The 24839-nt window shown below is 37.6% G+C and overlaps 2 protein-coding genes across 2 annotated transcripts in view; both read right to left on the bottom strand.

The window, feature by feature from the left end:
* Nucleotides 1–5691, bottom strand: part of LOC115223986 (fibrillin-2) — a 76164-nt gene extending 70473 nt beyond the window's left edge. The window contains exon 1 of the mRNA XM_029794760.2: nt 5685–5691. Coding sequence (XP_029650620.2) covers nt 5685–5691 — 7 coding nt within the window. The remainder of the gene's footprint in view (nt 1–5684) is intronic.
* A 9187-nt stretch (nt 5692–14878) lies between these two features.
* LOC118767709 lies at nt 14879–21540 on the bottom strand. The gene is made up of 6 exons (XM_036512717.1): nt 21387–21540; nt 20098–20194; nt 18910–18986; nt 17715–17802; nt 16257–16342; nt 14879–15010 (listed from the first exon to the last, which is right to left on the bottom strand). The coding sequence occupies exons 1-6, from the start codon at nt 21424–21426 to the stop codon at nt 14988–14990; spliced, it is 411 nt and encodes a 136-aa protein (XP_036368610.1). The 5' UTR covers nt 21427–21540; the 3' UTR covers nt 14879–14987.
* Between the last annotated feature and the right edge of the window lie 3299 nt (nt 21541–24839).

Raw genomic sequence — 24839 nt, forward strand, 5'->3', positions numbered from 1 at the left:
TCTTGTACTAAAAATTCTCTTAACAAACCCTGCAGATTCATATCAAAGACTACGAGATCTGTTTGCGTACAACTTTACTCATACCAACACGCTATTGTTACAGTAAAAGATTACAGACGGCTTCATTATGATCTCATAAAAGTCAAATCAGGTTGCACCTGTGTAGTAACCCACTAAATTGCTATATTTGTTGAAAGTTAGCAGCGCAAGTTGTGAAGCGAATTTGTAAATTACAATAAAATATATCAACTTTACGTTTCATTTCACAGCAAAAAGAAGGAATAGTGATTTTACGCTTTCAAGTAAATAAACCATTGAGAATTCACTTGAGGAACTGTTTCAAATGATTATGATTTATGAGTCAAGTCAGCTGCCAGCGATTATTTCTCTTTAATGCATATTACAATATCTTCATCGTGAGAGGCGACGTTACCTTCTCAACGTAATGGGAATTAAAGCCGGTTTATATCGATAAAGAAAACCGACTGTCCGGCATACATTAGCACATGTACGCACTCTCACTCAGATACATACATACGTACACACATACATACACATACACACACATACATACGTACGTACGTACGTATGTACATATATACATACACACATTCATACATACAGACATACATGCATGCATACATACATACATACATACATACATACACACACACATACATACATACATACATACATACTACATACGCTCATACACACACACGCATTCATACGTACATACATACATACACACACACATACATACATACATACGTATGTACATATATACACACATACATACACACATACATACATACATACATACATACATACATACATACATACATACACACACACATACAAACTTAGATACATACATACACATATACACACATACATACATACATACATACTACATACACACACACATACATACATACACAAACATACATACATACATACATACACACACACATACATACGTACGTACGTAAATACATACATACATACACATACACACACATACATACATACATACATACATACACACATACATACATACATACACACATACATACATACATACACACACACACATTCACACATACACAAACATACATACATACATACATACGTACATACATACATACACATACACACACATACATACGTACGTACGTAAATACATACATACATACACACACACATACATACATACATACATACATGCATACATACATACATACATACACACATACATACATACACACACGCATTCATACATACATACATACATACATACATACATACATACATACATACATACATACATACATACACACATACATACATACATACATACATACATACATACACACATACATACATACATACATACACGCATACATACATACACATACATACATACATACATACATACATACATACATACATACATACATACATACATACATACATACATACATTTATGTATGATGTTTAACACTGTTCCTCCAAGACCGTTGAGAAAATAATAATATAACTACAGCGAAACCGGTTGTTGGAAGAAGGGAACTTGAGGATGCACCGAGCAATTGCTGATAAACAAAATTGTAATGTTAGAGGTGTGCAGGGTATGGGAAAAGAAACTGGTTTCAAAGTTGCTAGACTATAAGAGAGCCTTTCACTGTGTTCCACACTCGTGCGTGTTAGGAGGGCTTCGTCTTGCTAAATTGCCAGAGAGTATAATCAAAGTCGTAGCTGACCTGATTTCTACCAAGGCACACACCATTAACAGGCTCAGGATGTAAAGCAAAGGAGAAAAGCGGCTACAAATATATCACTTGCATTGACTTGTAAACATCTTTCTTGCAACATATGCGGTCTTCTTTGCAAATCGTTGGCGGGGCTCAAATGTCACATTTACCATACGTATCATGAGTGACAAAGAAACTGTAGGTAATCGGATCCTCATACATTCAAACCTATATATATATAGGACAGACCAATCTCATCAGATATTGGGAGAAGAGTTATTCAGAAGTTGGGTCCACCCTACGTGCTCACGAATCTTAAATTCATATGGGGTTGAGTAAAGCTTATTAAAATATATGTACTTCTTAACTTCCTATCAAACGTGTACTATCTATCTATCTATCTATCTACCTATAGGCGCAGAAGTGGCTGTGCGGTAAGTAGCTTGTTTAACAACCACATGGTTCCGGGTTCAGTCCCACTGCGTGGCACCTTGGGCAAGTACCTTCTACTATAGCCTCGGGCTTGAAGTTAAATATAAGGAGTGTATTGTCACTTGTAAAATACGGTGTTGCAGAGATATATTCAAAGGGGATGGCCTCTCTGTGATGTTGTTCATACTTTCAGAAAATCCTTTTCATTTAGTTGAGGAAGCGTGAAGGATTTCTCATTGGTTCACAAAGGGACAGAAATATCAAAATTACCCATTGTTTTTTTTGTGGATGACTTGATGCAGTGTGTTAGGTATACTCTTTTACTCTTTTACTTGTTTCAGTCATTTGACTGTGGCCATGCTGGAGCACCACATTTTTAGTCGATCAAATCGACCCCACGACTCATTCTTTGTAAGCCCAGTACTTATTCTATCGGTCTCTTTTGCCGAACCGCTAAGTTTCGGGGACGTAAACACACCAGCATCGGTTGTCAAGTGATGTTGGGTGGACAAACACAGACACACCAAACATATACACACACATATATATATACATACATATATACGACGGGTTTCATTTAGTGTCCGTCTACCAAATCCACTCACAAGGCATTGGTCGGCCCGAGGCTATAGTAGAAGACACTTGTCCAAGGTGCCACGTAGTGGGACTGAAATTCGGAACCATGTTGTTGGTAAGCAAGCTACTTACCACACAACCACAACAAGAGCCTTGGCCTCGTTACAACATTCCCAAAGGATATGAGGTTATAGTTTTGCCAGGATAAATTTCCCTATTTGATTGTGAAACGGGAGAAAACTGTAAACCGTATATATTAGCAGCATTTTCATCAATGACTTAACTGCTTTTCTTATGTCTGATGAGGAATGTTAAGGGTACCTAGAAATGTTAATGGTACCTAGGAATAGTATCAGTTACAAGAAACGCGTCACTAAAGAATATAACAGCCGGGTGAGAAAAATATGGATCTCCGAACCCCCTGCATTCAATATTTTGAACATTTGACCAATTTGATTGGCTACTTTGTGAGATCTAAGCCACTGATATGAGCGTCCGAAAGATACTGACCAGCACAGATTATTTTCACATTAATGATAGAGACTGCCTCTAAAAGAAATACAAGGGGACAGAGGCTTAAAATCGATCCAGACTGGATTTTAATGTCACATTATATCCCTTTAGCTCCCTTTTTAAACCATCAAGTACATCCTTTGCCCAGGTTTCTATACATGAAGCATATAACATCATGTAAATTGGGTAGCAGCTCCTCAAGAAACGTTGTGGATCCGTGGAATAAGCTGCCGGACGAGTTAGTGAAGATGCCGACAACCGCTCGGTTCAAAGTCTCTCTTGACCAGAAAGGGCCTGAACTCTTTGCATGAACACCCTCCCTGTACATAACTCCATGGCCCCCTACATGGTCTGGCTTTTTGCTTTTTGAGCCAAAAAGTTAACTTAACTTAACTATCCCCTGTCTGATAAACTTGAATATATACCCGTATAAGGAGTACGGGTGGAATGTATTTTATCGGTGGAAACCTTAATAAAACGCAATAATAATACACCAGACATTGTGATTTGGGACGGATAAGAGAAACTATGTACGGTAGCAGAAATCAACTGCTCGACGGGTGTCACCATGGTGCTAAAGATAAGCAAGGGCTATTGAAGTATCGAAAAATTTACAGCTACTCTACCTGGATTAAAATTTCTGATTTATACCCGTAATTATTGGGACAGTAGGATATGTAACGAAATGCCTCATCACCAGTGTTCAGAAATTATTGTTCTCAAAGTCAGAGAGGAGAAAAATAATTATAAGGTTACAAATATGTTGTCAATAGAATTGTTAAATTATGTAAAACTTTCGAAAAGTTCAGCATTTAAAGATACATGCGTATGTCTAGATATGTAACTATATGCATAATAATACATACGTAAAGCAAAACATACAAATCTATACATACATTGCCTCCAAATATTGAACATATACGCACAAATATACCCAAATGTCTCGTTAATGTTTAAAATTCCAGATGGAAGTGTCTTGCATCTAGGTTAGAAGTCAACGCTTTCTACCTTACCAAGAAATCTAGAAATGAAATTAAATTATAAATTATAACATACATACATACATACATAATACATACATACATACATACATACATACATACATACATACATACATACATACATACATACATTCATACAACATACATACATACATGGTGGCTGCCCCCTCGTTATCGAGTATGGCCATTGCACGAAGCTTAATCAATGTTGTTATCGTGCAATGCCTGTGCAAGAAGATTTTTTTTTTTAAGTGAGGAAAGGCTGTGCACTGAGTCAATCCCACACACTAAGCAACAGCAGCCATAATCCGAAAAGAAGAACAAGTCAACATCATCGGTAACCACTGAGCCGCAGGTTTTATGTCGGAGTTATCCCAGTTACCTGAGTTACCTTCTCCTAGAAGGATGCCCTAACAAAGGCTAGGAGTCCTTTACTCCCAATGGTTTAACCGCGCCATCGGGTATTCAGTTCGATTATTTCTGTCCCCGCGCATGATCTGCCTTAAGACATTTATTGGATGACCGTTGACTCTCAAGAGTTCCTCCGCCCTTTGACGGGTTTTGTTTTTCACCCCTCAGGGTGTCCAATAAACACCCTCCTCACCAAGCAAGCTTGGTAGGGTTGCCGGTTTAGTCGCCGACGACCCGACCATGCAACAGGTTGTACTGGGTTACATGTTACCAGTAGCACTCGAAAGTGACCTGACATAACATACATACATACATACATACATACATACATACATACATACATACATACATACATACATACATACATACATACATACATGATACATACATGAGGTTGATAACAACATGAAACTTGGGAAGCAGCTCTTTGAGCAGTATTCCTTGTCTGATAACCTTAGATATATACCCAAAGAAGTCGCACGACTCTATTGCAACATATAATCAGATGAAAGGATGAGCTTATATCAGCTGCAGACCATGTACAGATATGTTACCAGAAAGCTCTGGGATGATAGTAACCTTGATTATCGAAGCAGTCTATCATGGGCCAAAAATCAGATTACTAATTTCCATTTTGAAAAGTATACAGGGACGGGAAATGTCAACCAAAAGGGATAGCGATGCAGGAAAAGAACAAAAGGGATAATGTCGCCGGAAAAGCACCCAAATCTGATAACCGATGCAGACTTTGCGGAGTTAACATCGAAGATATCTCCCACATCATAAGCAGCTGTTCGAAAATGTCATCATGGTATCATCTATCAATGAGACATGATATTGTATTTAAGTCAGTCACTGTATAATGAGATCTGTCGGAAGGATAACCCTGAAGTCAAAGAAATAAGAACCCATAGTATGGTAGAAGGCATAGCCACTCATAAAAAGGAGTACTGTTGCAATGTCCCAGAGAAAATCGCAAAATGTAAACATAATATACCTGACATAGTGATCTGAGATAAAGAAGAAAATCTGTGTACAGTTGTGGAAATCAGCTGTCCAGTGGATGTTAAAATAAAGCTAAAGATCAGCAAAAAAGAAAATTCTGAAGTATTGAGAAATCTACATTTATTCTTCACAGATTACAAGTTCAGGTTTATATCTGTAATTATTGGGACGCTTGGATATGCAACATACAGCCTAAGTACCAGTCTTGAGAAATTAGGTTTCTCAAAACCAGAAAGGAGAAAGCTGATTCGAACACTACAAATCCAAGGAATCACTGGAACAGTAAAGATCTGTAAGCCTTTCCAGAAGTTTATTATTTAAGTATATATATTTCTTTACTATCCACAAGGGGCTAAACACAGAGAGGACAAACAAGGACAGACAAACGGATTAAGTCGATTATATCGACTCCAGTGCGTAACTGGTACTTAATTTATCGAACCCGAAAGGATGAAAGGCAAAGTCGACCTCGGCGGAATTTGAACTCAGAACGTAGCGACAGACGAAATACGGCTACGCATTTCGCCCAGCGGGCTAACGTTTCTGCCAGCTCGCCTGCTTCATTATTTAAGTATATATGCACATGTCTAGACATGCAATTGTATACCTATGAATACATATATAAAACAAAAACATTCCAAATATTGCACATATGCATATATGCACATGCGCAAAAGTACCCTGTTGATGTTGAAATCCCAATGAAGGATCTTGGTTTCTAACCGAGACAGATGGATCTAGGTTAGAAACCAACTATTTCTCTGTTGGCAAGAAATCTTTAAAAAAAATTGAATAATGACATACGTACATACATAAATATAATTAGTTTTTTTTTTAATAAATGCCTACCTATCTGTCTGGATAAGATTTGATTTTCAGAAAAAGAAATCAACCTATTCGCACATTATAAATACAATCTGTTAGCGGAACAGTAATATTCTGCAAGACTTTTCTGAGGTTTAATATGTGACATTGTTTTCGTTATCTACATAACAAAGATTGAGCTTTGTACCTCTGTTAGAAACCAGCTCTTTCTACAGAGCAAGAATTTAAATAATTAAAAACAGACGCGGCACATACATACATACATACATACATACATACATACATACATACATACATACACACACACACACACACACACACATACATACATACATACATACACACACACACACACACATACATACATACATACACACACACACACACACACACACACACACACATACATACACACACACACACACACACATACATACATACACACACACACACACACACACATACATACATACATACATACATACATACATACATACATACATACATACATACATACATATATAGCTACGTGATGATAGCAACATCGATCATCAAAGCAGTTTATCATGGGCCAATAGCCGGATTACAATCTCTCACCTTGATGGGTATACGTTTGCAATCCAGGAACAGGAAATATCAACCAAGTACTTAATGCACAAAAGGGATAGAGATGCTGGTAAAGCCGTAAAGTGTGACAACCGGTGCAGACTTTGTAGAGTTCACACTGAAGATATCCCCCACACCATAAGCAGTTGTCCGAATATGTCATCACGGTATTAACTACCAATGAGATATGACGTTGTAGCTAGGATACTCTATAATGAAATCCGTCGGAAGGATTGTCCCGAGGACAAAGAAATAAGAAACCACAATATGGTAGGAGCCAAATAACACCACCACCGACGAGAAACAGCACTACAGCACCAGTAAGCTACTTAAGAAGACGTAAATCTTCTTGCCGTTTTACTTGGGTTCTACGTGTAAACCAAGATCTACTTCAATACTAGAAAAAACCCGCGAAAACCCTTTTATCGAATATACGAAACTGTTAAAAAAATTCTAGGGTGAAGCTCACCCCAACTTAAGCACGATTCCCGCGAAACAACTTCGACAACAGGCATCTTTCTTTTAAAATCGCAGGAGTGGCTGTGTGGTAAGTAGCTTGCTAACCAACCACATGGTTCCGGGTTCAGTCCCACTGCGTGGTATCTTGGGCAAGTGTCTTCTGCTATAGCCCCGGGCCGACCAAAGCCTTGTGAGTGGATTTGGTAGACGGAAACTGAAAGAAGACTGTCGTATATATGTATATATATATATATATATATATATATAATATATATATATATATATATAATATATATATATATATATATATATATATGTATGTGTGTGTGTGTGGGTTTATGTGTCTTGTGTTTGTCCCCCTAGCATTGCTTGACAACCGATGCTGGTGTGTTTACGTCCCAGTCACTTAGCGGTTCGGCAAAAGAGACCGATAGAATAAGTACTGGACATACAAAGAATAAGTCCCGGGGTCGATTTGATCGACTAAAGGCGGTGCTCCTGCATGGCCGCAGTCAAATGACTGAAACAAGTAAAAGAGTAGAAGAGTAAAGAGTAAGAGTTACTTTCGTGATGTAAATCAATCTTCTCAAAACATAGAGAACTGGCCAAAACCTGTCAGAAGAAAGATCGAAAATAATGCAAGCAAATTGCTGCCGCCATCACGGACTTATTATGTCTCTCTAAATATAAATGAGTTAGCAGAGACCTTTGCGGATTCCATGGACAGCGAGGCTCACCAATGGAGAAGTTCTTTAGCAGATAAGGCCGAAAATGTCGCTAGAAGCTAGGATCACCAAGCATAGATTGGACATATTTCGGTCATATTATGCGGAGAAAATCCCTGGAGAAGGACATCATGCTCAAAATGTTCAGTAGCAAGAGAGGAAGAGGTCGACCAAGAACCCGCTGGCTTGACACCATCAAGAGTGATACCGGAATGGACATGGCCAGTCTGAAAGAAGCGGCCCAGGATAGAACTGTCTGGAGGACACTGATCCAACGAGTGCCCGAGAGTCGACTTCGACTGAGCGGTTAGAAGAAGAAGCAGAGACAGCTATGGAATATATTTGCTTTGGAAGGTTTCCGACCACTCCTCAAGTGACTAAAGGTGGACTGAATCATTACTATAAATTAAAGAACTATGAGCGACTGAAAGAAAAATTGTAAAATTTAAGCATATTATTAATGTAAGGCTACCCACCGATATGTATTCCGAAAATGTGAAGGCCTTTGTGGTCGACAAAGGCGCATACAAGAGACTGAGAGACATGTGCGGAGACAAGATTGACCCGCCCGGAAGGCGGCGAACTGGCAGAAACTTTAGCGTGCCGGACGAAATGCTTTGTGGTGTTTCGTCTGTCGCTACGTCGTGAGTTCAAATTCCGCCGAGGTTGACTTTGCCTGTCATCCTTTCGGGGTCGATAAATTAAGTACCAGTTACGCACTGGGGGTCGATATAATCGACTTAATCCGTTGTATGTCCTTGTTTGTCCTCTCTGTGTTTAGCCCCTTGTGGGCAGTAAAGAAATAAGATTGACCCGCTCGAAGTGTTGATGGAGTTCGACGAACAGCCACCCGTAGTTGAACTCAGAGACATGGAGCCTTACATGTGGTATTAAAATGGAAAATAAAGAGTAAGTAAAATTGTTTTGTTGAAAGAAAAAAAAGAAAAAGTAAAAGTGTTTCATGAAAAAAAAAGAGGAAAAAAAACGATGATTAAGAAGAAACAATAGAAAAATAGAACGCTTGTAAATAGTGTATATAAACGTTCAAATGGTACTGCATGGGAATGGGGCCCATGCAGCTATTTCATTTCTTCATTTTCATATATTATTTCATTCTCATTCGTTCTATGGGATCTTTTCGGTTTGAACAGCAGTTTTTTCTAGCGGTGTCATATGAAATTGTCATCCATAATTATGACCCTAGTATCGATCTATTGCATTTCAATCTGTTTTAGGGTTAGGGTTAGGGGTGGGGGGAAGGTATCTTTTTTTTCTTCAGAAATGTAAATAAACCCAATCTGTTTCTTAAACGAGGGACATATTCATACGGCACAGAATGTTTTTTACCTCAATAGACGTCCGTAATTAGTTGAAATTGAAGAAATTGAAGAAAAAAAAACAACAAATATCTTACGAACTATAGAATTTTCTCAATAAAGCCGAGAGAAAAAGATGTTTTATAAACACATTCTACCAGTATACGAAGTTTAAAAGTGTTTAGTTACCTAGAAATTATGTTAAAAACTACCGTTCAAACCGAAAAGATCCGTTTTATGTTTTATGTCCCCATTGTGGTGTTGTGTCTGTCCTGTCCTTGTAGTGTCCCCCTCTGTGTTGTGGCCGTGGTGCCGAATAAAGAAATTCGTGTTAGTAGCAGTTAGACGCGCAGATTTGAGTTGAGTTGCTGATAACGGAGTGTTTTTATTGTAAGCGAGAGTATTTGTTACTGTTCGAATTGTTGATATTGTAAATTGTTGGGTTTTTTCCTCCATTGGTGGGGAAATGGAGAAAACGCCAGCGGGCGGCCACAGTTATGCGGCCGCAACTAGAAAATAAATAGAAGAGGAAACGTTGGAAATAATTGAAATTAAGGTAGAACCAAGGAAAATGAAGGAGTGGTGCAGGAGTGGCTGTGTGGTAAGTAGCTTGTTAACCAACCACATGGTTCCGGGTTCAGTCCCACAGCGTGGCACCTTGGGCAAGTGTCTTCTACTATAGCCTCGGGCCGACCAAAGCCTTGTGAGTGGATTTGGTAGACAGGAACTGAAAGAAGCCCGTCGTATATATGTACATATATATATATATATATATATATATATATAATTTATTATATAGAAGGAGTTTCTACAGGACTAGAACTGTTTCATTCAAAAGAATCATCTTCCTGATGATTTCTTTGAATGAAACAGTTCTAGTCCTGTAGAAGCTCCTTCTATATAATAAATTATTTTACTCTGCTATGTATTGAGTACCTTATTTACTGTGGTTAACCCCGACTCAACCCGGGACCTACATGTATATATATAATATATATATATATATATATATATATATATATATATATATATATATATATATATATATATATGTATGTATGTATGTGTATGTGTGTGTGTTTGTGTGTCTGTGTTTGTCCCCTTAGCATTGCTTGCCAACCGTTGCTGGTGTGTTTATGTCCCCGTAACTTAGCGGTTCGGCAAAAGAGACCGATAGAATAAGTACTGGGCTTACAAAGAATAAGTCCCGGGGTCGATTTGCTCGACTAAAGGTGGTCCAGCATGGCCGCAGCCAAATGACTGAAACAAGTAAAAGAGTAAAAGAGTAAGAGTGTCTGCTGAGGTTACTGGAGAAAGTGGGGGAGATACGTTGAAGTTCACGCCACCTGCAGAACTGACAAGCAATGTAACAAAACAAACAGTTATATTTAGTTATAGAGATTGCGACAGTGGAGAAAATTGAAGAGGTTTTGAAAAGCATAAAAAAACTAACGATATATATATAACAAGAGGAGGAGATATACCACCGTGAAGGTGCGCTTTGCGACAGAGGAACAGGCAATCAAGCACGTAACGGAGAGAATAAGATCGGAGGAGTGGGTAACTGGCAGAGAAAATGGAATGCTCCCACACTGCTATAAAGAAGCATCGTCACTCGATGGCAAAGGTTCAGAAGTATGGAGCGTGGGTTCTGCTCGCTTTAAGTGGCAACAACAAAATTCAACGAGCCACAATTTAGGTGTATTGCTAAAGTCGGTATTGGAACTGCGCGCATATTGCGAGACAATACTGTCTGTTATATCGACCCCAGTGCGTAACCAAGATAAAATGAAATATAAAGAAGTTGTTTCTTAAAATTACATATTCCTTCGGTTCACGTTTAAATGTAACCTTTTTACATTTTCATTATATATTTTGTTACACGGCTACATTATTTACTTTCCTACTTTCTTCCATTTAAATTGTATTTTGAAATGGTTGACACTTGTAAATGGTGTGGAGGCGCAATGGCCCAGTGGTTAGGGCAGCGGACTCGCGGTTTCGATTCCCAGACCGGGCGTTGTGAGTGTTTATTGAGCGAAAACACCTAAAGCTCCAAGAGGCTCTGGCAGAGATGGTGGTGATCCCTGCTGTACTCTTTCACCACAACTTTCTCTCACTCTTACTTCCTGTTTCTGTTGTACCTGTATTTCAAAGGGCCGGCCTTGTCACTCTCTGTGTCACGCTGAATATCCCCGAGAACTACGTTAAGGGTACACGTGTCTGTGGAGTGCTCAGCCACTTACACGTTAATTTCACGAGCAGGCTGTTCCGTTGATTCGGATCAACCGGAACCCTCATCGTCGTAACCGACGGAGTGCTTCCACCACTTGTAAATGGCAATAATTTCTTATTTCAGCATTAAAATTATATTTTATTATTAAATCTCAGAACGAGAAGTAAACAGTAATCGCTCGACAATGTAAAGTATAAAAGCTATCTCAATATGGCTAACCACAAAGGGTGGGGGGGTGTTACTGTAGCGTTTTAGCCCCAGGAGATCTTTGTCTCCAGCTGGCTTTAGACACACTTTCTGTGCCCTTAAGGTATTTGCAAAGGGAGGCCATCCCTTTCTCGTAAGCCTCAGTGATACGCACCGGACCGGTTTCGAGATTATTGTCTCTTATCAACGGGCGGTAATCACCAGATTACGATGAAAGACAAGGCCTGTTTGCAAATATATAAGAGTTTTTCTAGTGACGTCTGCCACTGATTTCGAAAAACTGACTGCAAGCATTATTAAATCTCAGAACGAGATGTAAACAGTAATCGCTCGACAATGTAAAGTATAAAAGCCATCTCAATATGGCAAACCACAAAGGGGGGTGTTACTGTAGCTTTTCAGCCCCGGAGATCATCGTCTCCAGCTGGCTTTAGACACACTTTCTGTGCCCTTTAAAATATATTTTAATTTTACACCAAGTCGGCCAAGTTCCAGTAACAGAAGATGCACATTCCCAGCTGGCTGAAAACATTTAAGACCTATCTACGTCGAAAACACATTGTTTTTGTTGATGAAATACGCGTGTACCAACCAGTGTTTGCTAATCTACATTGACTAATTACGAAATTTTTGTTTGTAACGGGGAATTCATTCGATTTACATATGTAACGCTGATAATTATTCATCTCCAACGTAATTGATATAAAATAAAAGAATCAAAGATTAGGAGTATCAAGGGAAGTAATTCCAGAAAATAAATCAAGATTACATGGAAGGTAGACAAATCATGTCTGCATTATTATTGTGTTTTACCACAGTCTATCTACGCTATGACGCTGAATGTTCGTTTATCCAATGCACATATTCATAATTTAATTTGACAAACATTGGGTCCTTCATTGATTTGGTTACGTTATTCAAAGACAACGTCAAATAAGCATTGGGACATGAAAGTTCAACTTTTACGACAGAATGGAAGAATACGTCGGAGTATGTTTTGCATTTTGCCTTAACTATACTAAATGTAAAAGATTGGCATGCAATGCCGGACGAAATGAATGACTATGTTTGGTCACCTCACTATATGCTGTGCGAGCCTATTCTTTTATTCTTTCAATGGTTTCAGTCGCCGGACTGCGGCCATGCTGTAGCACAGCTTTTGTTTTTTTTTTATTTTTAGTTTTGTTGTTTTTATAATTGAAAGATGATCGAATTTGCAGTTGCCTCTCTTCCCTGATTGTATCCTTCAATGGTTGGTTGGTTCAGTATCGTCGTTAGAAGGACATCCAATGCTTTCGGGAAAGTTACAGTAAAGGTCCCTTTTATATTTCCAATCTCTTTGGGAAAGCAGTTGAATACTTGAGGACCGCTGGCAGAAACGTTAACACGCCGGGCGAAATGCTTAGCGGTATTTCGTCTGCCGCTATGTTCTAAGTTCAAATTCCGCCGATTTCGACTTTGCCTTTCATTCTTTCGGGGGTCGATAAATTAAGTATCAGTTACGCACTGGGGTCGATGTAATCGACTTAACCCCTTTGTTTGGCCTTGTTTCTCCCCTCTATGTTTAGCACCTTGTGGGCAATAAAGAAATAAGAATGGTACAGTAGAGTGTTTTAACTCTTGAGTTTGGATAAGGGTATATTTGGAAGCTGACAGTACCCAACGGTTCGAGCATTAAAATTCGCCTTATTGCCAGCTGCTGCAGTCAAGTTTGTTTTCTATCCTTTCTGTGTTTGTAAACTATACGCGTATGTGTGCCTACATGCATGTGTGTGTGTGTGTGTATGTGTGTGTGTGTTTGTGTGTGTATGTTGTGGAGCATCAAGTTATATTTGAAGGAGTCATCAGCAAAATTTCGAAGTATAAAACTCTTCTGTGAGCGAATAAATCAAGGAATTGATACTCTCAGCGTAGTTACTCTCTTTTACTCTTTACTCTTTACTCTTTTACTTGTTTCAGTCATTTGACTGTGGTCGAGAAAATCGACCCCAGAACTTATTCTTTGTAAGCCTAGTACGTAAACTATCGGTCACTTTTGCCGAATCACAAACACAGACACACAAACACACGTATATATATACATATAATTATATACGACGGGCTTCGTTCAGTTTCCGTCTACCAAATCCACTCACAAGGCTATATAAGAAAACACTTGCCCAAGGTGCCACGCAGTGGGACTGAACCCGGAACCACGTGGTTGGTAAGCAGGATACTTACCACACAACCACTGCTGCGCCTTGTGAAAATTACTTTATATTCGACGCACCGATTGGAACTTCCTGCAACAATGCATATGCATGCAGACAAAAGAGGCAATACACACGTACACACACCACCAGAGCACAAACATACATACACGCACGAGATCGCGCACACACAGCCACACGCAGATACACGCGCACACACTCGCAAGCCGGCTCTCACACACGCACACACAGACACATAAACACACAGACAGTCTCTCTCTCACACACACACGCACACACACATATCAATGTAGCCGAGCAGACTATCAGATTGTTAAACACGCTGGACAAAATGCTTCCAATTGTTTCTTTTGGATCTTGGCCCAAATGCTTCAACTAAACCGTCTTCCCAAGCTCATGGAGTCTTGTTGTGACGCAAATAGAATAAGCTTGTTCAATGTCCTTCGCAGTAGTAACGAAGCCCTACACTTAAAGGCTGCGTGGCAAACTTTGTGAATATACATCCCTTATAAATGAATATATTTTCGTATTTTTTATGTGTTTTGAATGGGAGATAAAATCAAACAAAAACCAAAAAAAAAAAAGAGGAAAGACGGCAGTGGTATAGTTTGCGAAAGAGTTTATTAAGAAGAAATGAAACGTTTCTCAAAGATTAGAATGTCAGGAGTCGTTATTCAGAAGGTCCAGTTCAAGTATTCCACAGAGATTTCTTTAAACTTTCGCATCCAAAGGTACTGAAATAAAGAAACATGAGATTTGTAACCTATACCGAATACTTCACATCTCAGATACTTTCTCTCTCTCTCTCTCTCTCTCTCTCTCTCTCTCTCTCTCTCTCTCTCTCTCTCTCTCCCTCTCTCTCACACACACAAAATACGTATATATGTATATATATGTATGTATACACACACACACCACACACACACACATATATATATATATATGTATTTCTTCTTTCGACTGTTGGTTCTCTTTAGTGGCTAGAGTTATCAGCCTCAGTGATCGGTGCCATTCATCGCGGCGCAGGGCCTTCTCCTCCCAGGGGACGGGTGAGATGCCGGAGTTCCTTATGTACCTCTTCAGCACATCCCTATATCGCAACATATTGCTCCACTGCTCTGCTCGTTCTTACGCAGTTCAGTATAAAATAATGCATTTCGGAGCCTGCTGCCCTCCATCCTGCAAACATGTTCCACCCAGCGCAGTTGCGATGTGATAGTGATGGCCTCCACTCTAACTAACATATATATATATATTTGTGTGAGTAGATGTGATCGTGTTTGTATGTATTTAATTATACATACACACACCACACACACACACACACACATATATATATATTGACAATATGAAAAATAACATTTACTGCGATGTTGCAATAGCATTACCTGTAATTCTGTAATAAGTATCTTCCGCCTTTTAAGACCAACACGTTTCAGTTGCACCGATTAGAAATCGTTGCAATTGCAACCCTATGATAAAACGGTGTAGTGTGATGGGCACAATGAATCGAATCCTGGTTATCGACTGATACAGCTAAAAGGGGACATACATCCCACATAACTGTCAGACCAAGAAACCTTAGCAAAGATGGGGAGCTTCGAGATACTTTTACACGGAAAACTTGTCACAATACTAGCTTTACGCATTCATAGCCACACAATACATATTCTAGAGCAGAACTGATAACCTGATCAAATTGCTGCGCTGAGTGAAGGGCTTGGGCAATCTGATATGATGTCAAGTATTTACAAACAGACTTCAATACTTTCTATAAACAATAAAATTTAGAAAAGTGTTTAGTTTATCGTCCTTCCGTTATTTGCGATATTGTGTAGCTCTTACAAATCCGGTGAGTGGATAAAGATGTTGCGTACCATCTTTGACGAAATACAAATCTTTGAGATTCAGTTCCTTTAACTGTGGTAGTAACTACAGTCGTAATGAGTAAAGTAAATAAAATTTTTGTGAAATACTTACCACAAACATTTCCGGTTTTGAGTGGAACCAACTCTGGGGCCATACACAGGGAACCGCTAATGCAAGCTCCGAGAGCTGATGAACCGCTGAAATGAATCGAAAATTAAGACAGTCATTTCGATGTCGAGAATCTCAAACAATCATCGAACTGCGTTCTTTCATTAGTTCAATGATATAAAATGAATTCTTTAGTGCGATAATCAGTAAGCTTATTGTCAACAGAAAGAGATATTGCAATAACATTAAATTATACGATATAGACATGTTTCTTTACTAAAGTCATTGGTGATTCAGAGAAGTGTTTCGTCCTTAACTCCCGCGTGGAAGGTTAGTGCGATTATCTCTTGTGGGGCGGCAGGGGTGAGATAATCATTCCTCCAGATTAATAATCATGAACGGCAGAATTTGTAGAATTGACGCGTAAATGAATGGAAATAGCTGAAAGCGATATCGAAACCCATGTATATACAAATATATGCATATATATATAATATACTTAATATATATATATATATATATTATATATATATAGATATATATATATAATTATATATTACGTATGTATGTATATTCTTTTATTATTTTATTTGTTTCAATCGTATCAGACGGGACTCCTATGATCTCATGCAAACGTTGATTATGCAGTTCATCTTATGTAGCCAATCTGCAGGTTAATGAACGTGTATATGATGTTGTGTCTGGAGACAGTCATTTTTATTTTCGTGCCTTATAATGTAACACACGCACCGGTAAAATTTCCACCTGTCTCTTATTTTAATTTTCCTAAAATTTTCGTTGCATCTTGCAAACTTTTCAATAGTCTTGACTCTCTTGCATATCATGTTGTACCTTAATATCTTATAAATACTTTCCCAAGATTTCTGTTGTTGTCTGCATATAATTTATGTAAAACATGATACTGGATTTCATAACAAGTATACAATTACCACACAAGAACCGATATACACATGGTCGTCTAAAAACTGGTTGTTAAACAATTTGGGCGTTAAATTGTACTGGACAAACATATCAGTACACACACATACACTCATACACACAAACACAAGCACACACAAACACACACACACATACACACACACACACACACAAATAAACAGTGACACACATATAAAGTAAATCTACACTGATTTTCCAGAATGTGTGAATTGCGTCGATGGATTATCCATTTTGTGGTTTTGAACCCGCCTCGTTTTTCTCCGCATTTTGTATTATGCCGAGTGAGCTTTTCCTGAAACGAGTATCTCTTAGATAAAAACTTGAATCACCCTCATCTCTATCCTCCTTCTATTTCTCTCTCCTTCTCTCTCACACACACACAAACACACGACGACATTAATCCAAGCACTCACATAATCACATACGCGTCTTAATATATACACGCAAATTAAAAGAAAACGATAGTTATAATACACAACAAAATAAATAAAGTATTCTTACGCAGCAGCACCGCTGGACAAAATTCCCAAACCAGCACCCAATCTCAGAATACATTCGGTACCGACGTTAACATTGCAGTTGGCGTCATCTGAAATATAAATGAAAATTTGTATACGCACAGTCGTATATGTATACATACATTCATGCATATATGCATGCGCATATATATATATATATATGTAGCTGGAAATTACAAAAAGCCAAAGGACGAAGACGCGTGTGTAAACAACATAGAGGTGTATTAGTTTAACGCTCGGGAAGGTGAGACAGTCTTTTACGTTTCAAGCCTACGCTCTTCAACAGAAAGGAACACGAGAAAATAAACAGATTGAAGAAAGGAAGTCAGAGCAAGAGAGGAGAGGTGGGTAGGAGTGAAGAGGGAAAGTAGGTGTGAGAGGAAGGGAGGAGAGACCAGGGGAGTTAGATGAAGAGAGGAGGAGTGTTGAGCCCATGTGACGCAAAGGAGCGAAGAGACCGAATGCTCCCGTGCAAGCACGATACGAACAGAGATAGGGGTTGTAAAGAATGACCGGTAGAGCGGAAATAGCGCGAGGCCGAGGTGTCTGATCTCTCGGAGGTGTTCCGGGAACCTGTCAGCCAAGCGGCGTCCCGTTTGAACGATGTACAGAGAAGGACAGTGGGAGAGCTGGTGATGCAGTAGATAACGTTGCTAGAGGTGCAGGTGTAGAAGTCAATGATATGATAATGGTCAATGATGGGTACCTGTGATGAGTGTGGTGTTGGAGCGGTAGAGGCAAGTGCAGCAGCGTAGGCTTGAGCAGAGGACCTAGCCGGGATGGTAGGTGGGGTGAGGGAAGAAACTGTGGGCTAGGAGGTCACGTAGGTTGTGTGCTCGTCTGAAGGATGGGAAGGAGAGGTTAGGTAAGATGTGCGAAGTGGAGGGGTCGGACTTGAGTCACGGGAAAACCCGGAGAATATTGCTGGAGAGGAAGGTTGGAGGGGTGGTAGGTGAGGGGAATCTGGAGACGGGTGACGGCGAAACAGGTGCAGGGAGAGAGAGAGAGAGAGAGAGAGCAGATGCAATATATACATATAAAGTTCGTAAGCGTGTGCAAGCGTGCCAGCTGGTGTGTGTATGTGTGTGTACGTGCGTGCCACTGTGTGTGATTGTGTGTATGTCCTTCTGTACGTGTGTATACGTGTGTGTGATGATGAATATTAAACTATTACATACCGCACATGGAGGTCAAGAATGCTGCATTTCCTGCGCAGTCTGCTGCGGCCATGCAATTAGCAACGCTGGTCAAGTCACTGGAATAGAATCGCAATAAACATGGTTATTTCTACATTGTACTAAACACGAATAGAATGCGTAAATGAGATATTAAATGTTAAATGTTGTTTGTTTGTCTCAAATGATAATTGTCTCGAGGGTCGCATCGTTAAAATCATTTACGAAAATGATTATGTGTAACCAATAGAATATGTTTCTAATCCAAAACACAAAAACATGATGGTGATTGATGTTGAAATTATCTCCTCTAATTATTTATATACACACAGTAATCAGATACGGATAATACGTAAACATATACATGCATACGTCTATAAATACATATATACATGTATATCTGTATGTATGTATGTATGTATGCATGTATGTATGTATGTATGTATGTATGTATGTATGTATGTATGTATGTATGTATGTATGTATGTATTATGTATATATGTATGTATTTATTTATGGGTGTATGCACGTCATTATTCAGTTTTAATTCAAGAATCCTTGCCAATAGAGAAAGAGCCGGTTTCTAACTTAAATCCAAAGTTCTTTTATTGCAGCATCAACAACATCAAAAAGGTATTTTTGCATGCATGTCTGTATATGTGCAGTATTTGGAGTCAGTACGTGTGTAAATGTGTATGTTTTGTTTTATGTATGTATTCTCATCCATGTATTTGCATATCTAGACAAGCACATATATACTTCAATGATAAACCTCTGGAACGTTTTACAGATATTTACAGTGCCATTGATGACTTGGGACTGTAGTTTTGGAATCAGCTTTCTCCTTTCTGGTTTTGAGATTCCCATGTTCTCAAGATTGGTACTTAGTATGTTACATATATTCCATGCATGTATGTATTTATGTATTTATGTATGTAGAATGTATATATGTATGTATGTATGTATGCATGTATGTATGTATGTATGTATGTATGTATGTATGTATGTATGTATGTATGTATGTATGTATGCGTACAAACACACATACGCGCATAAACACTTCAAATCGAATATTGAAAGGGACACTTATTCAAATAGTATAAAGCCTGTAGACGTTAGATTATGTTAGATGGGGTCAAAAGCAAAGGTAAAAATTAAAGAGTCCTTCCAGGAAGAAATTCATCATCTTACCTGCATAAATCAGAACGGTTAAGGTTTGTTGCTACTTCGTTAATTTTGCCAACAATACAACCGACGGCTACGCCTGTATTACACTCGCCATATGCACCTGAAAACAATGATTAAATATTTAGAAATGTAAATATTTCTGGGGATTTTTTAATTCCTACAAATATATAAATCTATGTGATAATATATTTGCAATAATTTATACGATATTACTAGGAAAGTATTCGTTATATATTCACCTGATATATACAGAGATTTAAACATCTATTGGATATACTCACACATTAACATGTACATCAGCTCTATTGCAAGATGAAAAAAAATCAAATTGACTTATTGACACCTTAAAATATCAATCTGGTATATTCACCAATGAAAGATCAATATATCGATAGATTAAACATTAAAATATATATTTGGATTAATGGGTTACATAACGGAATGCACATGTAGAGATTAAATTAAGATAGGGCATAATTTTATACACTAAGATCCATGGCTTGTTAAACCTATGTATATCTGTACTTATGTAGAGGAAACGATTGAAGGTAGCTTATAATCCAAAATCTACTGGGTAGGGTGGGAATCTATTAAACGCTCTCTATTCATTGGTGGCTGATCGAATTACAGATTACATCGAAAGATGAAAGACAGACACTCACACAAACGCTCACATTTTTTATTTAGTATATTTTATGAATGGGTTAATTGGTGGAAGTTGGTGCCTATCTTTCGTTTCTCTCGTCTTATTCTCTGCCTTGACTACCTCCATTTCACGGTCTTTTACTTTTTATGCCATTGTCTTGACTCATGTCACCATTTTCATTTGTCCCCTTATAATACACAGCTTAATAGTAAATAGAGACATCGACCTTAGGAAATAAGATCAACAAAGAACATGTTATCTATTAACAATTCGTCGTCATCTACAATGTTTCATCTGTTGTCGATTTCTACAAATACAACCCAACTTTCAGATCAAATGAACAGTGGGTAACCATTGGTTCCAATTTAACAATGTTTAACATTTCGACCGTCTTATTACCCTGAATGGTATTGTTTTGGATGGGGATTCTTCAAGCTATTGCACTTCATGTAGGCCTTATCATTCTCACAGCATATCTCGTGTGTATGTAAATCAAACTCTACTTTCATCTCTCTATAATCAATAAATCTATCATTTAACAACAAGTTATGTCATATATTTAGGGACTTGCTAAGCGCATTGCAACGGACTTCAAATATAAATTATAAAAGATATAAAGCAAAATATTATTCAAATCTGGACTCACCGGCAACAAAGAGGGCAGCAATAAGCATAAACTTGTACATGTTGAAAGATGGTTTTAGTGTGACTTCAGACGGTCTCAGCAGTAGTTCAGGAAGGCGTTGAATACTTATAGTGAAAACTCTCGTTATATTTATAGGTACATATACCTAATTAATATTAAATACGTTATTGATTGCTACACAACATATGTTTTACCATTCATTGCGATATTGTTTGAACATTAATTAAATTTCATTCAAATATTTCAATAGAGCACTTTCAAGATATTTTTAGCTTTTGTGTAAATAAATAATATAGTAATAATAGATTTTGTTTTTAGAATTCCTTTCAATTTGTAAACTATGAATATCGATATCAATGAATAAAGTTTTGAAATTAAGAACAAAAGCCAAATAAATTATTTCCCTACCTCATTATAATTAACAGGTGCTACAATTGAAGAAAGCATACTATCATACAACTTGACGACTTTGTGATACGGTTTCGATTTCTGGAAAAGGCGCAATGACCATTGGAGCTCAAAACTTTCTCATCAATCTAAAATCGAGGATTATAGAATAGTGGTAATGTTGTTGAGGAATTACAGACTTTTCCGAAAGTAAACAAAATATCCACAAATAAATTAACCAACTAGCGTATGTGGTGTCTTGACCTGCCAATAATAGCAGCGAAATCCTTCTCATTCCACATATAACTACTTTTTGGAATGAATAACGTTGTAGACCTAACTATGCAAAAGTGTAAGACGGCCATGACTTCAATGCCATTAATGATTGATCTGGTTGACTGAATTTAATGGGTGGTGGTGGTGGTGCCGGGATGAGGAGGGGAATGAAAAACCAACAAACGATAATATTTTGCTTTTACGCTGTCGAGATTTTCGTATAGCTCTATCAGGAATGCTCCAAAGATTTTCAATTGGGTTCATGTCAGGAGATTGGCTTGGTCAAGGAACCTTTTCGATCCCAGTTTCAGTCAGACATTGCTGATTCCCTTTCGCTATGTGACATAGAGCCCCATCTTCCATGAATAAAAGCCCTTTTTCCTTTATGTTATCGTGTAAATACCTCGGAAGATGTCATTGCTTTAGCATTTCGATGTACTTTTCAGAGTTTATGGTTCCAACACATTCGATCAGCTCAGAACGACCATTGCTGATAACAGCTCCCCATACCATTACAGAGATACCACCGTGTTTCACAGTTGGTTGGAGTCGTTTCAAATCAAATTCTTGATTTGGAAGCCTCCTGTCCCAAACACGTTCACTGTCTGAAAATAATGCAAATATGGATTCATCTGAGAAAATCACTCTATCCAAAAACGAACTGGATTTTTCTGGCATCACCTTCGCCCATTTCTTTCTTTTTATGATATTAATTGGTTGAAGGAGAGGTTTTCTTCTAGCTGCTCGTCCATAATACTCAAGCTCATCCAGATATGTAACACACGTTCTTGGACTAACTTCTAGCTGTTTAGCAATGTCAGGAGCGTTCGATCTGGATTCGTTTTCCACACTTCTCTGCAAACAGCGAAGCTACCTTTCCGATGGCCCAGGTCGGCCGGGACGAGAATCTGTTGATTCTTTTACTTGACTTTTGAATTGCACTATAACTCTATTAACACTAACAAGAGGAATTTGAAAATTTTCGCAAATGTTTAATATAATGGCACCTGGAATGAAAAAGAATAATTACATTGTAAATTCTACACCTCTGAAAAAGTATTAAGACGGTTAGATCAGAGATTTTGAATATTAAATGTGTCTATTTACTTCCTGCATGTCTGTGTATCTGGCCCCATTGCCTCCTCTCACCTCCCTTGATCCACACTCCAGACTCATTCTTATTTTTCAAGCATCCAAAATGGTGAGACCCCTTTGACACCAGAATTGATTACATCACCACGTCCCTTGAAAAGCTAATATAAATGGCAAAACCGGTTGGATATCACTACATCCAAAAGATATGCATATATTCTAAAAAAATTTCTTTATAAAAAGATATTAAACCATGAGAAACGAAGGCATTTCTCTTTCACTTCTATATATGTTTTCTACATATTTTCAAACCTATACATATGTGTTTGTGTGTGTGTGTGTGTGTGTTTCTGTATATGTGTGTATATATTTCAAAGGCGAGTCAAAAGTCACGCTCAAATACATGCTACAATTTTTCTAAAGTTGAATAAAGTAAAAACTACAATGAATACACACGAACAAGATGAACAAAATGAATAACAGTAATAATAACGTAATATAAATATAACGGCAAATGTTTTCGTGCGGGATTTTTGGCCCAACCTTTAGATAAATATACATACATATATATGTATATATAGGTATATATACATGTATGTATATGTATATATGTAGTATATGATATATATATATATATATATATATATATATATATATATATATATATATATATATATATATATATATATATATATATATATATATATATATATATATGTATATATATATACACATATATACGTATACATATATATACATGAATGTCACCGTGATAACCGTGATCACCGTGACCGTCCAGGCTATCAGATTTTGCTACACACCGCTGGTCATCCAGCTGGGGAACACATACGCCATTGAAACCGAGAAACCGGGCCCATGAAACTGGTTAGTCGGGAAAAGGGCGCATTTATTAAATAGGTATATATGTATATATATATATATATAATTATAATAAGAGTAGATCGTGTACGAGTAGGTATATATTTGTAAAAAAGAAGTTTGAAAACGCCACTATATTAGATAAATTTTAATTTTCTTATGAATTTTACATGTTTCGGTTCTTGAAAAAACGAACCTTATCAAAAATATAAAAAGTGCAATAGAAAAGTTCATAGTAGTTTCTTACTGGTCTCAATAGAATCCGTGTGGTGGTGTTTTGTCGGTAGTTGGTATAATCGCAATATTATAGTTGCGTGTAGTAAAGAAGTTCATTATTCTTTCTTGCTGTTATCAAAAGGAACCGTGTTTGTGTTCCAATGGAATAGTGGCAACTCCGCAACTATAATATAGCGATTATACCAACTACCAACAAAACACCACCACACGGATTCTATTGAGACCAGTAAGAAACAACTAAGAACTTTTCTATTGCACTTTTTATAATACTTTTGAAAAGGTTCGTTTTTTCAAGAACCGAAACATGTAAAATTCATAAGAAAATTAGAATTTATCTAATATAGTGGCGCTTTCAAACTTATTTTATATATATATATATATATATATATATATATATATATATATATATATATATATATATATATATATATATATATATATATATATATATTTATATAACTATATGAATATATGAAAACCTGAAGATTCACAAAAAATATATTACATTCATATAAGAGAGATAAGCACTACGTGGACATCCATTATGCTAGAAGTAGTTCCACTATGGTCTTACCACTAAGA

Source organism: Octopus sinensis, linkage group LG24 (assembly GCF_006345805.1).
Source record: "Octopus sinensis linkage group LG24, ASM634580v1, whole genome shotgun sequence".
NCBI lineage: Eukaryota > Metazoa > Mollusca > Cephalopoda > Octopoda > Octopodidae > Octopus > Octopus sinensis.